The sequence below is a fragment of the Neolamprologus brichardi genome, chromosome 12 (assembly GCF_056152115.1).
Source record: "Neolamprologus brichardi isolate AB-2024 chromosome 12, ASM5615211v1, whole genome shotgun sequence".
Lineage (NCBI taxonomy): Eukaryota > Metazoa > Chordata > Actinopteri > Cichliformes > Cichlidae > Neolamprologus > Neolamprologus brichardi.
In genome coordinates, this window is record NC_142115.1 from 18517369 (window position 1) to 18534141 (window position 16773).

The following is a 16773-nucleotide window of genomic DNA, read 5'->3' on the forward strand; positions in this document are numbered from 1 at the left end:
TATATTGATTCCAAGATTTCCAGACCATAGTCAGTGTAAAAGATGGATATAGCTTTTGTGTCTTTAATACATACTTTTTACAAAAACCTTATCCTGATTTATCTCTAACCTGGTTACGTACTTATTTTCTATGTTTAGCACTTTGCACCATAAAATGCTAAACATAATGAATGATTATTGTAGCAAACACTGTACAAATCCACACAAAACCTTTGCTTACCGAAATATCATTACAAGTCTTCTCATACAAGAGACAACGGCGATCAGGAGAGAGGCCAAAGGTATACATCTCCTTGTCTTCGCTTCTTCCTCCTCCACTTTTTGTTAGGGCTTGAAGAAGATCCTCAACATATCTCTCTCTTGGGACTCCTATGTCATTGGCTTCCCTTGTCATATCATCCTCTGAAACTGACAAAAAAAAAAAGCATTGCTCAAACATCTTATTGTCTTTTAAAAGGCATTTTTCTCATTTTTAAAAATTATTTTCAAAGCTGTACACCTGACAGAAAGTGGACAGAGGGGAAGGAGCAGATTACAGAACAAGAAGTGTAAACATTTATTATGTAGTAACCCATGAATGCACGTGAAAGCGGATTTGAAAGGAAGAATGCAGAGAAACCAAGGGGACTGTCATCAGCTGCTGCACAGCTGCTAACGTTGGCTTGAAAGTCCCAATTAGCACATGAAACAGAGAAATACTGACGAGCTAGAAGCCTGCACGTAGCTGTCACAAACTCATCTCCACCTGTCAACTCTCCAGATGGACAGCAATGGAAAACTAGAGGGCAGTTATGTTCCAGATGTCCTTCCAGAGTATGGGCATTCATGTACAGACACACACACAGGCACACACAGACACTCACTAGTGGCTTACTATATACAAAGACAAGCCTTGTAGATTTTAATCTGCTTTATACACCTGTAAGCTGCAGTGTAGGAGTGAAGAAGGATGATGAAACGAGGTCACGTCTGTCCCTCTTGTTAAAAGACCAACAGTTATAACACTATGATAATATGATAAGGGGGTCGGCCAGGTGCCTAGACAGCTTGGATGAATGGTTGCCTGATGAATAGCAGCCCTGCTAACCACTCAGACTAGGTAATTAGAAAAAAATGGAAGTCTTTCTATTAAACATAAGCCTAAATTTAAGGTAATTTCCATCTATTCTAAACTATTCTTCTTACATCTCAAATATTTACCTTCTCCAATCCATGCTGAGCTGCCATTAGTAAGAGCTAATGTGAAACCAGCACCCAGGTCTATGGCCCAGTCCACTCGCAGGAAGTACGGAGTATCTGGATCATCACTTAGTCTAATCTGACGAACTGTACCGCTCATGTTTCTCACATATCCGAGACCTGCAGAAATTCACAGAAATTCAGACACTCTAAACAAGAAGACATTAAAATGCAATTTTCCGGCAACAATTCCCATGAGTGTTTAGAACATTTTGCAGGTTTGTTAGTTTTGAGACCTCCTTTGAAGACAGTGCTCTAATCAATCTGTTTTCGTGGTTAGATTGTGTTAATCTTCCCTTTGTATCAATGTGGTTCATTGTTTCACTGCTTGGATTTGGTAATAAAAAAACGTTCCTGTGTATGTCTTCAGTGGGGGTCTCTCTGAGTCAGTGGGACCACACGGAGATTAACATGTTTTGGCAGGTTTTTGTGTCTGCCTTGAAACCACCAGAAAAGTAATTACATGCTGTTAAAGATAAATAGAGGAATATTACTGAAACAAACCAGTTGTTTCATTGGTTTTATACAATTAGTACATTATCAAATGTATACAGTAGCGTGCAAATGCATCCAGCCAGCCCTCATTTTTTTACATTTTGCTTCCAAGGACCCAGACCCACATTTTCAAAGTGATCTTGAGCAGTAGTTCTCACAAGGAAGTTTTTTTTTTTGTTTTTTTTTTGACATTGGCTGCTTTTTCACTCATTTTCAGTCCAGTCTTTATATGCCAACTCTACACATAATATGCAAGTTAGGAAAGAAGTGATTTTAAATTGCATGTTTGGGCATTTTGGTACTCGTAATCTGTTGCAAAACTCATAATACATCCGCACTTATTTAGATGAATTTACAGAAAATGTCAGACGACAGGCATAAAATAATATTTTTATACCAGAAAAAAAAGTGATTCCCAAAGAGCTATATGGGGAAAAAAGCTGTATCTGAAAGTCATGTCCATAAAAAATAGGGGGAAAAAATCAGCAAAGAGATGCATCTGGCCCTTCACTTGATCCATCTACTATTGAAATGGCCTCAAGTCTCAAGGACAGCTTTCAAGAAGTTATACTTAAGGAAGGGAAACAGTGAGAAAATGCTGAGATATGCCAAATTACACAAGAACTGGACTGAAAATCAGTGGCAAAAGGTCTTATAAACAATGATGCAAAAATTTAAAAATTTTGGTCAAATCATCATCAGTTTGTACAAAAGAGGTCAGGAAAGAGGTACAGCAGTGTCTATATCCATCAGTAAATGGTAAATGGCCTGTATTTATATAGCGCTTTACTAGTCCCTAAGGACCCCAAAGCACTTTATATATCCAGTCATCCACCCATTCACACACACATTCACACACTGGTGATGGCAAGCTACATTGTAGCCACAGCAACCCTGGGGCGCACTGACAGAGGCGAGGCTGCCGGACACTGGCGCCACCGGGCCCTCTGACCACCACCAGTAGGCAAACATGGGATTAGTATCTTGCCCAAGGACACAACGACTGAGACTGTCCAAGCCGGGGCTCGAACCGGCAACCTTCCGATTACAAGGCGAACTCCCAACTCTTGAGCCACGATCGCCCCCTTAAAACACAGTAAAACACAGTCTAGACTCTTTCACGGTTTGGGTCATTTCAGCCAATAGTGTTGGAGATCTTGACAAAATGGATGTAATTATGGATGCAGAAAAGTCCGATTTTGGTCGTACCAGAGTTACTTTTAAGCTTGCTATAGTTGTTTTTGCTTTTTACGCTGTAATTTATGCATGTTTGCTAATGTTTCAATGAATCACTACATCCATTTCCCATTTTCTAAGCACAATATGAAATAAGGGACACTTTTGCACAGTTCTGTATTTCTTAATGGGAGCTTAAACTATCCTACTAATGCCAGAAACAGCCTGTTATTAGTTGTGAAAAAGTTGGTCTAACGATTACAATAACTTTAATGTAATTAACTCTAAAAAAGGGGGGTGGGGGTGTCTTTGATTGCTAGTAAACTTTTACTTGATTATGCATATCTAGGTCAGAACATGTGATTACTGCTTCCACATCGAGTGAGAGGTGAGTTGGACAGTTTCCCTGCTTAAATACAGGGCAAAGTGAGTGGAGACGGAGAAAAAAGCAAGACAGCTTAATTGGCAGTTAGCCAAGCTGAACATGTCTGAAAAAATGAAAATGAGTGCCTTTGGACATTGTGCTTTTAGTTATGATGTGACATGTATCCCCCACCACATATGCTGACAGAGCAGGTGGTCAAGGTTATTCAAAATGAGACATGCTCTGCGCAGGGGTACGCACACACCCTATTCACACACACAAACACACATGCATGCACAAAGAACTGTGCAAAAAGATTAAAGTTGACCCTTTGTGCCTTACGAAGGGGTGCGGTTAGGCAAAGGGGCCAACCAAGACTAGGGAGCTGAAGGCATCAACTTTAACCTCATAAAGTGAGCCCGGCTACTCATTAGTTACTGTAACATCTGTTGTTCAGGGACGGTGACCCTGTGGTAATGACAGAAGGACTTCAATTAAATAAACAGCACTGTCTGTGAGGAATGGAGAGCTACTCAGAATCATCAAAGCCAATACTGATTTCTCACTGTTAGCATCTGTTTAGTAACACAGCCAGCAGAGGCAATCATCTGAATTGCTTAAATCATCAACTAAAACTACCCTAGAGATTCGACACGTAGCTTTTACGTTCTTTTTCTACTCCTTCTGTAATTTTTTGCTCAACCTTTTCATTGTCATTTCTTCTGGATTGTCTCATTCGCATACAGCAAGACTTAATTCTGTTTAGAGGAAGTACCAGGCCAATGAGTCACAAAGAGGGCCTGTAATTATGCATCTTGTGCCTTAAACAAGGAGTTCATAAGGAGTAAAGAAAAAGCCAAGAGAGCTGACTCTCTCCTTTGTGAGCCTTGACAATTAGACCCATCCTCTCACTGTACTTTCACTGGACTTATTCTCCTGTTTTCTCCAACACAATAGGCTCAAGACGAAAAGGACAACTCTTTGGCAAATCCACTGCTATTATGACCAGTTAGGGATTAAAACAATGCTGCCCTAAACAACAGTAAGTGGGGCTGGGGCCTTTTGTTCGTTATTCTTTCCAGGTATTGGCTTCAGCCACTGGGCACAGTTACAGAAAATATAATATTTACTATAGTAAATCACGGCTTTAAAACTAAAACATCTGTCTGAACTGGGCTACACCCTGATCATGTCAGAGGCAGACTTTGTGAAATGTCCCCATAAGCTAGCTGATAGATGCCTCTGCATTAGAACCAGGGTTTTAAAAAGTACTGTAATGTACCAAGATGCTTCGAACATATATTATTGCTGTCTGAAGGGGAAAATGTGATGCAGTGGTAATGGGAAACAACAAAAAAGTAGGACATGTTGCACAACATGACACGCCTTCACTTACATGCAGAAATGTATTCCGAACTTTATTATAGATTATAGATGCAAAGCTTTCTTTTCACCACTGGGTAGGAAAATAAGCTGAGATTGGTCACAAAATAATGAGTACCTACAGTACTCCTATTGCCTGATACGAGGCAAACCTGCAGTCGCAGTCTGACTTGGACCGACTGCAATCACTCTCAGAGAGATTGTTGAAGGTTTGCAAATTATTGCTGTCTAATTTATAAATGCAGACAGATTGCCATAAGTTTGAATGAATTTTTGTCACGAAGCACAACTCAAGGGGACTCAACTCAACTGGCTGCCAGCTGGTTGTATTCTGGTTATATTCCTGTAACACAGGAAGGTTACTGAGTGCAAATGTAATAGCTAAATGCAAATTTCTGTCTATATAGACAGCAACAGATTTGTGATTTTTGACAACTTATCGCAGCTAGTTGCTGTATTATCAGAAACACATTGCATGCAATTGCCAACTTGACTCCATTCAACCGCAGACTGATAGCAGACTGCCTCTGTCTTATGGCAGTGACAGTGTCTCATTTTGCAGCTGAAAAATAACTGAACTAATAACTTTATCTTATTAGATAAAACAGATGAGTACATAATTAGCAGTTTTAAAAAGGGGATTGCAATATATGTTATTATAATACTGCATATCACAAAATGTAAAAAATCGCAATAGTATATCGTGAGTGAAGTATTGGGAAAATAGTGTATGGCAGTGTGTCCGGTAAGTACCACTTATATTCCGTACTGTACAATAGTTTGCCTATACCAATAGCCCAAACTCTACTGATCTCTAATTTATTTTGCACTGTGAAAATAACCCTAAACCCCAAAGAATCATAAAGAACAACTATTTCTTCACTAACAAGAATTTTAAAAAAGTCCTGCAACAAAAGGTATGGTCCCAATGGAGCCCTGATCTCTACATCAATCAGCCACTTCAAGATAAAATGAAGAGACAAAAGAAACTAAAAAAATCACAGATCCACTAAAGAATAGTGACTAGGGCCATAATGGATGTTAATGCATTTACTTCTCTTTCAAGTGAACATACTCACTTGAAAGAACCTGGACTAAGAACTGTGCTCCTACTGCTGGTTTTGATGACACTAAAACTATGGGAAGAATAATGAAGGCATGTCAGATCCTTCATAACAGAAACCACTACTGCAGGCAGACATTATATGTTCGAGCAAGCCAGCCTCCATTATCACAGAAAACGCGTGCAGTGGAGTTTTTCAAATTTTCTTTTGTTCATTTTCTGCTAACTTAATAATATGGTTACAGAAAAAATAAGTACTATTACAGTAAACCACTTGTTTTATAACAGAAACCTCAACAAAAGTGGTTTGCAAAAGAAAGGTATTTTGTATTCTGGTGAAATTAGCCAAATCAGGTCAGAGAAGACATCAAGCACGCTGATGTCAGCTTGCTGTAACACTTCCAGTATCCCTTTTCAAAATAACCAAAAGTCAAAAACATCTTTAAAAAAATAAAGCTTGAGGACTGTTTCACTCTTGCAAATGTAAATATGGCCTGATTTTAGATCTCACAAACAGAAGGCCACACCAAGTCTTGATTTAACTTCAGTAATCAAATGTGCATGTATTGTACTGTAGCCAAAATGGATCACTGTAAACTATATAAAAGGAAAATAAATTTGACCACATTAAGAGGAATGTAAGCCTACATGTAAGCCCGGCCCATCTCTTTGTCTTAGGAACACATCTGAAGGCAGACATTGTCTTAGACAGCTAAATAATTAGCAGTCTAACACAATGAGCAAACAAATTTATTCTTCTCATTTCTAGGAGTGCTGAGGAGGGAAATGTCTGGGGGGGAATTTATGAAACACTGTTTGAATGCAATTAAGATGCTGCCATGGCTGGTTAGAGAGGGAGGGAACATCATTGTGAAAACCTTGAGAGAAAAGTGGACCACAAAAATTTCTCTCTTACATCACCAAGAGAGAAATATGAGCTATATAATGTCATTTTTGCACATTAAACTTTAAAAACAAAGACAAGCACACCACTAATGATACCAATTAGCAAAGTATAGTTTTAACACATTTGTCTGTAGACAGTCTACACTACTGTCAGACTTGAACAACTCTCAAGTATTTTCAAGCTAGTACTCAAGTTTGAGGGTATAATATCTAAATATGTATAAATAACGACACAATTTTGATGTCATGATAGTCTCGGGAGTACCAATTACTCTCTAATGCAAATGTTCATTTCTATTTTTTCTTTATATATTCAGAATAGATTTTATCATTAGCTGCAGCTGGCTCTGCAGGTGCAGACGTCTTAGACTTCAAATAACTTTATGTGTGCATTATTATAGCACAAAGCACAGTGACATAGGCGCTATGGCAAGGCGCCGAGTCATTAGCGTGTTATAGACGACTCGAATTTTCCTCTAGTTTTTACAAATTAAGTACAAATTCTTCTCCGAGAACTTAGCACTATGTGGACCAACAACTGCGATGTAAAAATGAAGCAATTATTTTATGAAACTGATATCATTGGAGCACTCACTCTTGACAGCTTCGACAGTAGTTTCAACCTTCAACTCTTGTGCTTTGAGCCAATCAGCGACAGCGCAGTGCGTCCTTACGTCACGCAAACCGTGCTTCGCTTTCGTTACGTAAGTTCCAGGGAGGCGGAAGTGTGATGTGGCTTTGATTCCCATTAACAAAAATGGTAAGTTTGTTTTGATAAAGCAGATCTTTTTGATCTTTTGCAGCGTCGTTTAAGCGTTATTTATCGCAAGTATTGGAGATATGACCTGTATCAGCGATAAACTGTGACGGCAGCTTGTGCTTGTAGAACATACAGTAAATGTTAAACTACCGAGCTACTAGTGGTTAGCTGAGTTAGGCTAAAAGTTTAGCAAATCTAGCCACAATGTCACGTTTCCGTTCATGCTATTATACTTTTATTTCATCGAGTGCGCGCACTGATGTGTCATTGGGAGTCGTTTGCTAGAAAAGTCAAGTTATCTCTGATTTTTTAAATACGACGAGTGCCAGCATCGTAGTGTTTTGAGGCGTATGCCACGTAGCTAGACAAGGAGCAGGGACTACTGCCTGCGTGCGTGGGTATTTCGAATTAATACTCGTAAATGAATATGTAACCAATGAAATTAATTATTTCCACAAGGTTTCCATAAAGTAGAATTTTAAAGACGAGCGTTTATTAAGAAGGCCTGTTTACACCAAATAAATGATGAATAATGATGAAATGATGAACCAACAGAAACAGGGAACGTGGTTAATTATATAACATTTCATTTTTAAAAGTCGTAAAATTATGCTTATTTTCTGTAACAACATTACAGTTTGAGCTATTGAGGGATATTATAAATTCAGCAATAGAAGCAGTTCATAATCTGGAAATTACTTTAAGGTATAGACTTTAAATACCCCTGTTTAAATCCTATGTTAGTTCTTAAATGTACTTGTAAACTCATCATGCTCAGAGTCCCTTGTCGCTTGCAGAGTCCCTTGGTTGCTTTGGAGTGCCATAAGATTAAGACAGTTATAAATTAATAACAAAGTCCTTCCTTTAGATTTACATTTGATTTGATCATAAGTGCACATGCATTGTAAAATGAGGTGCACATGGTAAATATTGCCATTCACATTGCGAAAGACTGGCCAATATGATCAGCAGTTTTTCCATTTAGTTTCTCATCCTGCAGATGAACGCAAATTCCGGTCTTGATTCTTGCAGCTGCACTACCAATCTGGTCTGTGAGCTAGCTAATATGAAAGGCTTGGACTAGCTGGTTAGCACCAACTGAACAAAAGAGTGAGCCGTTGTTCTCTTGTAACTCAGTGGTAGATAAAGTTATTTCAAATGGTTGAATACAAAGATCAAAATTACTGGCGATATATAAGGTGAAGATTACTGGATAATTACTGTGTGGGTGTTTAATAAACCAGATTCAATTCCAAAACACTGTGTTTCTTAGATTAGGATGTGGACATTTGCTTTTCTGTCAGAACGTGGAAACAGCACAGGTGCTACAAAATAAATGAGTTGCAGTTTACTGGTGAGTTATGAACAAATACATAAATATTGATCGACCTTGCTTTTTTTTTCCAGGGAAAAATAATCAGGCTTGCTTCCACTAGTTAACCTTTCTAATCTATCTAGGCCAATCTCCAAGTACAATAACTAATGTTTACAAGCTACTACAAAAATAGTAACATTAAACATTTGTCCACCATGTTTCTTCTCAACTCAACCCAACTCACCAAGCCATGCATTAGAATTTTTGTTGACTTTTTGAAGTGTTGCTCTTATCATTTTCCCAGTTGTGTTCTAGTCTTTACAGTTATTCCAACATCCACTGAATGTACTACAAATTAACCTGTACTCCGGAGTAGTAAATTAATGTTTTTTATTTAATTGCTTAAATTGTTGCTTTAATGGTACAGTGTTCTGTAGAAGGCTAAAGGCTCTTTTGCAGTAGCAAATAAAATCACTTAGTATCTGAAACTAAATTTGATTCATAACTCGACCGTCTTTCAATTCTTACATCGGTGCAACGATCTGTGCAGATATCTGAGTGCCTTTCAAAACGTTGTGACAGTGTGGATTTTTCAACTATGTCTACAAGTGCACCAACTGTAAATGTTCCCTCCAAGCAGACAAAAAAATGGTAGGATAAGAGCACTCATGTGTCCCTGGTGTCCACAGCTGTCCATAGCACTGTCTGTGTGGTCTACAAGGTTTCATGTATTGACTGCCAATTCTTCAACATTTTTGACAAAAAGTGTGATCAGCAAGAAGAAGTGGGTTGGCTCACAGGTTGTGTATGAGAAAAATACAGTCTCTGGGAAGCTAATTTTGTTTTCTCCCCATTTATGTTGGACTGTGGGCTCGGTATATTCACTGACTGTTCGATCTATATGTGTGGTAGAACACTGTAGTAGCTATTGCTTTAATGCAACAGTTAATTATTCTCATAAGTGGCATGTCTGTTTCTAGTTTTGTTATTCATCTTTGTAATGTCTAAAGCAGTTTCCAAGTGAAAATCTTAAGTGTTACACCTTTTGATGATAAGGACCAACTGAGTCCATTTGGACTTTGGTCTTCATTTTGGCAAATCAGAGTACTGTATAAGATATTGATTGTGAGGGAGGTCATAATACCTTTATGGCACGTAGTTGATTTTGTAAGTAAGTCTCCATATGCACTTTCACTGTGTAATTCTGAATAGGAGATTATGAAAAAACAGATTTTAAGTTGAGTTTTTGACAATATAATAACTCTGAAGCGTTCTGCACAGTCAGTCAGCACCAAAGTGAACAGCTGGCACAACAGCTATCTTCTCTGCACGTAGCTGAAGATCAGTATTACAGAAAACTGTCACGAGTTCACTTTTTTTAAATTGTTATGACATATTGTATTATGTCTGTACTAAATGTATCATTCTCTTTCATCTTGTAGTCAGCCATTTTCAACTTCCAGTCACTGCTAACTGTGATTCTCCTCCTGATCTGTACCTGTGCCTACATCAGAGCAATGGCCCCCAGCCTGCTGGACAAGAATAAGACCGGGTAAGATGGGCTACTTAAAAATTGCCACTGACATGATTAATTGGCTTCCCAACTTTGTCTTTTTGAGCAGTATAAATGATCAAAATGACTAAATCATTCATCGTTTCTAAGTTTATTATCAGCAATAATGGCAAATTGCTTGATCACTCTTCATTTCACTATGTAATAATTCAGGATGGTAATCTGTATGTAAAGTATATTATTGTGATTCTATAACATTATAGATCATCTTACAATAAATTAAAGGTAAGGTTAAAACAGTAAATTTCAGTCTAATGCTTTCAGAATAGATGGAGAAATTCACATGCATATGACAACAGTTAAAATGGAGCCTTGGAGCAGTGTAGAACAATGAAAATTCAAATCTAATGATTCTGCAAGTTTAATCAGTGCTTGCTGAAGTATATCTACACAGCAGTCACTTACAATGTTTCTGCTGGTAAAAACAGGAAAACTGTGGCTGGAGACAAAAGTTATTGCGACCAAATGCCATGAATTTGCAAACTCATTATCTTTGAAATCAGAGTCAGTCTGCTGTCAGCTTGCAATTAAATGAGATCAAGTTGCCTATTTACATGCTGTGTCTGTGATAATACAGCAATGAATAGTGATACATAGTTGTAAATTGCAAATCTGTGATCTACACACTTATAAATTCATATTTTCTTCTTGGATTCAGATTCTAGCCTGAAACCCATTAACAAAAATTCAGAAATTCCTCCACAAATACTGATGTAGTTGCAGCAGGTCTGCGATTAAACTGCAGATTGCCATAGGTGATCAGCAACCTTGCTATTATATAGGAATATAACTGAGGGCGTTTTCACAACTATCGTTCATTTACTCTGATCCAATCAGTTGATGAGTTTGTAAACTTGTAGCTTTTCCCCGTGGTTTTGGTTTACAGTGAAAAGTCCAAGTGAACTCCAGGCGAACTGCAAACTGTGAAAATATTCAGTCCATTCATTGGCCAGATGTGTCTGGGGCAGGAGCAACAAATTAAATATAGGAGGAAGATGCAGTGTGAGAAAACTGAGAATTTACATTGATTTCTTGGCTAGTTGCTAGACCGTACAGATCTGCACATATATAAAACCTCCCCACATTAAGAATACAAAGAATGCATTGCAAACTAATGTTTTTTAGTTCAAACTTGCAGCATACAGCTGGTGGTTGGTCCAGTTTGGGGTCAGATCACGCTCGCACCATAAACAAACCGCTCTGGTGCTTGTTTGGAAATGCACCGAGACCACCTCCTCCAAAGGGTCTCGGTGTGGTTGTTTTGAATGGCACCCAAGTGCGGTTACTGTCTTCACAACTGCACAAACAAATCTTACCAAGGGGGAAAATGAACCTGAGCTCAATTTAAACAGACTAAACAGCGCAGGTGTTAAAACACCCTAAGACGACCAATTGAGTCAAGCAGCCCATTGCAAAAAGACGTTTCACAGATGAGTTTGCTCATTGCTACAGACTGTGATTGTTTGGAAACAAGTTGCCTCCTACCAGGTGAGCTTTGCAATAGACTTGGAATCAAAAGGTCGGTGGGGTGACCACTTGGATACCACAACTACTCGCAATCAGTTCCAGATTTTTCCTAGTCGCAAGGGGATTGCAGTCCTCGTCTTACTCTGTCCAGACTGAGTAATGGCAGTTGTTGATAGACACACACCACCAATGATAAGTGAACATCCTTTAAGGTTTTGACGTCGTCAGTTTTCGTAATAGAAATTGTGCACTTCAAGTAATTTACGCCTGTATTTTTGCTCATATTAAAATCGTTCTTTTATCAAGTAAGGCTTGTCTGTCAAAAACACTTGGTTAATAAGAAGCTGCTTATTAAAGCCAGTAAAGTAGCAGAAGTAAAGCAGATTTTTATAATTTCAGGATCAACATTATTCTTGGCTGTATAAGTTCTGTAATTCATTTCTAATAAATCTGGCAAATCCCAGAAACAGTTTCACACACATATACACACAGCTTGGAAAAGGGAGGGACATCCTGTTCAGACAAGCACTTGAGACTGAGAATGTCATATGGGATGATTTAATAGTTTTCCCCCTTGATTGATTTGTTGACTGAGGCATGAGACATTATTTGTGTTGATTTGATGCCACACATTTCGCACATAATTCTTGTGTGGTAGGGAAAGGCAAAAAATCTAAGGGGAAAACCATCTCCAAGAAAATATGTGTTTTATAAAGAAAAATAGCAGTACGCTCAAAAACAAATCTTAGCTTCAGGTGTACAAAAAGTAACTGTTATACAGAGACAACTTTGAGGAAAAATTTTTACAATGGGATGCTGACACCATCTGGTGAGAATGAAAGTTTAAAAAGTTTGCTTTAAATGCAGAGACACACTCAGAGCTCTCAAAAGAAGTGAAAATGTCTCATTTGCCTCAGTGCTCAATCCATATGAGATGTCCTGTTGTTCGTCTTTTCCCTCTACGTTGTAAATTCCTCACATGGAACTTGACATCCGATGGCTGCTTGGGTTTTGTGGAGTACCTCTGTTGCTGTATGTGCACATGTCATCACAGGTCTCTTTGAGCTTTTAATATCAGAGTTCCAGTTTGTAATTTTTGTAATTCCTTTACTTTTTAGGCTTCTAGGAATTTTTTGGAAGTGTGCCAGAATAGGTAAGCCTATGACTGCCCCATATAGTTTTTTTTTTTTTTACTTTGTCATATTGTTTTTCATACATGCATACAGAAATGTTTAATGACAAAGCCTAAACACTGCATTCATTTCTCCAGGTGAGCGGAAGAGTCCGTGGGTGGCCTGCTGCTGTGTCATCATGGCTTTTAGTATACTGTTCCTACAGTAGCAATCTAAAGAAACCCACTAATGGAAACATTGGAGAAATGGAGAAACAAGAAGACATGGACAGGATGATCCTAGAAGCACAATAAGACCTCCTTTGCTTATCAGTTAGATAATGTAAAAAGAGAGACCTGACATCACGTACTGAGTCACGGAGAGACCGTGTATGGAGGAGGGGGTTAGCTGATAGCATTTGTGTGAATCCCTCCACAGACTTCCAGGTCTGTACGTTTAAGTGTGTGTGTCTGGGAGGAACAAGTGTACCGCTTTTCTGTTATCTGCTATTTGTGGGATCAAATGATACAGTTTGTCTAAACATTTCAAACAGATTTTTTTTCCATCATTTTTTGTCACTATAAGGAGCTGATTAATCTGTTTGAAATTCTTCACAAAGAGGACCCCAATAAATGTTTAATCTGTTAAGGGATTTACATGCTGACTTATATTTGTTACCTTCCTGTTTGTTGTGTTGAAAATGGTGGGTACAGCAAACAAAATGGTATTAAAGCTCTTCAGGTGTCTAGTTGTCCTACATTTTTGCCTCAAAGAGCTACTGATGTTTTTAATGTCAGTTGGTTTGCAGCTATTTATTAAAGTCCCTTTTTTGGAAGTGTGGTTTTAAGTTTTTATTTTTTAACAAAGCTTATGATTCATGTTTTCTGCCACATTGTACAAAGTGTCAGTAATTATTATGACTTCAAACATGGTAAATACACGTTGATGATAGATTTGTGTCATTCTTTACTATTTAAGTACTTATCTATAAACATGCAGGAATCTTCTTAGAGCTGTTTAGATGGTCAAGAGTTTGTGATAACCTCTTAAACTTTGCAGTGAACACGCGTCTTGGCAAGGTTTTGTGCAAAAAAGCTGGAAAGCTTTGGTTTCATTCATACTAAGAAAACCTTAAAAAGTTCTGCTTTAAAAATCTGGAGAAAATTTAGTAGCCTCTGAAACAGATCCAGAATATGTTAGAAAAGTTACAACTATGTGTGATTGCTTATTTAGACAAATTCTGGTAATTTCATCTTTGAACTGTGTACAAGATAAATTGCATGAAACCAAAATTCCACATGTGACCACATCATAAAACTGCCTGCAACAGGCTTAAATTATACAGTCCTTATGAAAAAGCCTTGACAAGTTTTGTCAGCCACAGAATTTGACCAATTGGTGAAATCCTAAGAAATGCTGGCCTGGTATTGTTTCAGGAAATAGTACAACTGCATTGTGGGTTTCTCGTGAAAAAATGAAGGGGGGGTTAAAGTTACACATTTCCTCCCTGTTTATGGGTACAGAGGATGAGACTAAAGAAGAACACTTGTAGTCACACACCCCCTTGATGATCCATCCAGATCCAGACTCCCCGTTAGAGAACATAGATCCTATATTGGTGTGCAACCATTTTAGCTCTCCTCGGTTGAGATAAAGCATCAAGCCTTCTGGTAAATTTGTGATTATCAGGCCATGACGCAGATAGAGCAGACACAGCTGAGCAGTCCTCCGTTTCTATTTGGGGGAACAGAGATACTGGTACGCTGGAAGGATATCACTGGGTCAATGAACTGAGCTAATGTCTTGGGTGATGATGAAAGGAAGACACTATGGAAGAACTGATGCTCCTTGCTTCAGCTGACGATAGGAGCTGTTATCACTGGTTCAATTACATGTAAGAAATAACTCATAAACTGGCGGTAGGCAGCTGCATACTGCTCTGGTAGGGTAATTTGGGGACAAAAATCAAACTAAACATATAATTGTTCTTTTCTTTTTGGGTCAAGATCATTATTCCTAATCTCCCATAAGCTATGGAGACATTTGCCAAGCAATGAGCAATGAACATCTGGCAGAAGTGCAGTGAATTGATGCCTAAAAAAACTTTAGGACTTCGCTCACTTAATGCATGCTCTAATTTTTCTGTTTGAATTGGCTGATCAGGATTGATTAAAGGGGATGCCAAATGGCAAAGGGCACAAAAATAGTCATGTTTTTATGTCAGAATTCTGTTTTAAATGTCATATGCTGAGCATCATTACCTCTATCCTTAAAAGTTATGTTTATTTCTCGGCTCCACCAGCCACGGCATGGCAACCAAACAGTCTAAACTAACTGTGCTTAACAATGTGAAGCAAACTCCTTTAACTGACTGCTAAATAAAATGTGATGTTATGGTGACATCATAAAGCATCTCTGTCTGCCATGTGAACAGAAGAAGAAAAAAAAGATCCAAGTATTGATTCCCTCATGATTTGATATATCACTGTTCTAATTACAAAAAAATAAAGCTTTTACTATAAAAGGCCAGGATAGTGAATTCAAAGTGAGACTGCAAATGTCAGACATCTTTTTTTAGCATTTAAACAATAACAATTTTTGGGAGCTGATTCTACTTTTCAAAAGGCACCTTGTATCTATTTACAGTGTCAGAACTGAACGGATAAACTTTTAACTCGTGCCCTCAGTATTTAAACAATCCTAGTTACAGACCTGCTATTTATGTATATCCTATACAAAGTTACAGTTGTGGTCAGAAGTTTACATTCACTCTTCATGGGCATGAATGTCGTGGTAATTTCGGGGTTGTAATGATTTCTTTGAACTGCTTTTTTTATAGGGTGGAATGATTGTAATCACACATCTTTCATGACTTTGGTATACAAGTTTGGATTTACATTAGATTTTCTCTAATTTACACAGGGTCAAAAGTTTAGATACAGACTCACTCACTTAAATCTTTTAATAAATGATGCTGAAGGTTCTATTAAGAGTGTTATTTTGACAAAGGCAAGGCATATTAACTTCACATTGGTGATCATGATTTATTACAACTGGTGCTTTCTGTTTGCCAGCACAAAAGTGATTTGTTTTGACGGTACTAAGAACAATGGGAAAGTCCAAGGAAGTTGATATAAGAAGAAGAAACGTGTATTTTACAAGTTGGGAGGATATCTTGGTGCCATTTGTTAATGACAGGGTATTTCAAGATCATCAGTTTAAACAATGATGTGTAAGTATAAGTTATTCAGACCTAAACTGTCACCCTCCCATGACAAGAAATTCGTTAGGATGTCCAGAAACAACCCAGGAACCACCAAGGCTCAAACATGCTGTAAACTACTTCACTGTAGACAGCGTCACTGTCTACAGTGAAGCGAGTTTTACATCACTATGGACTGAGAGGGCGCTGACCAACAAAGAACTTTTTACTGGTCAGATGAGATTGAGCTATTTGGCCACAATAACAAAAAGTATGCTCAGAGGAGTAACAGGAAGGCTTTCAGAACACCAGCTTTAAAGCACAGTGGTGGTAGCATCATGCTCTGTGGCTGTTTTGCTGCCACTGATGCTGGTACATTGCAAAAAGTGGATAGAATAGTGAAGAACGAAGTCTACTACCAAATTCTTCAACTTCATCTCAAATTAACAGCTAGACAGTTGAAACTTGGACACAGTTGGATGTTCCAGTAAGACAGTGACCCAAGACACACATCAAAACTGGTCATAGAATGGATAAAGCAGGCTAACATTAACCTTCTGGAATGGCCTTCCTAAAGCCCCGAGCTCAGCACTATTGAGAATTTGTGGACTATGCTTAAAAGTGGGGTCTGTGCCAGAAAACCAACCAATTTAAATAAACTGTATCAATGCTTTCATAAACAGTGGTCAAATATCCAACCAGACTTATGCCAGAAGCT

At 38.2% G+C, this 16773-nt stretch overlaps 2 protein-coding genes across 3 annotated transcripts in view; one reads left to right on the forward strand and one right to left on the reverse strand.

Annotated features, from left to right (window-relative positions):
- LOC102795525 (DNA repair protein XRCC4-like) overlaps window positions 1-7375 on the reverse strand; it is a 24704-nt gene extending 17329 nt beyond the window's left edge. The window contains exons 1-3 of one of the 2 annotated variants that reach the window (XM_006784129.3): window positions 7222-7375; window positions 1201-1359; window positions 221-408 (exon numbers count right to left, since the gene is read on the reverse strand). In XM_006784129.3, the coding sequence (XP_006784192.3) occupies window positions 221-408; window positions 1201-1359; window positions 7222-7375 (501 nt within the window). The remainder of the gene's footprint in view (window positions 1-220; window positions 409-1200; window positions 1360-7221) is intronic. The other variant, XM_087849072.1, reaches the window with a different exon arrangement.
- On the forward strand, window positions 7312-13688 carry tmem167a (transmembrane protein 167A). Its single transcript, XM_006784128.3, has 4 exons — window positions 7312-7386; window positions 10144-10253; window positions 12860-12894; window positions 13012-13688. The coding sequence occupies exons 1-4, from the start codon at window positions 7384-7386 to the stop codon at window positions 13080-13082; spliced, it is 219 nt and encodes a 72-aa protein (XP_006784191.1). The 5' UTR covers window positions 7312-7383; the 3' UTR covers window positions 13083-13688.
- The last annotated feature ends 3085 nt before the right edge of the window (window positions 13689-16773 follow it).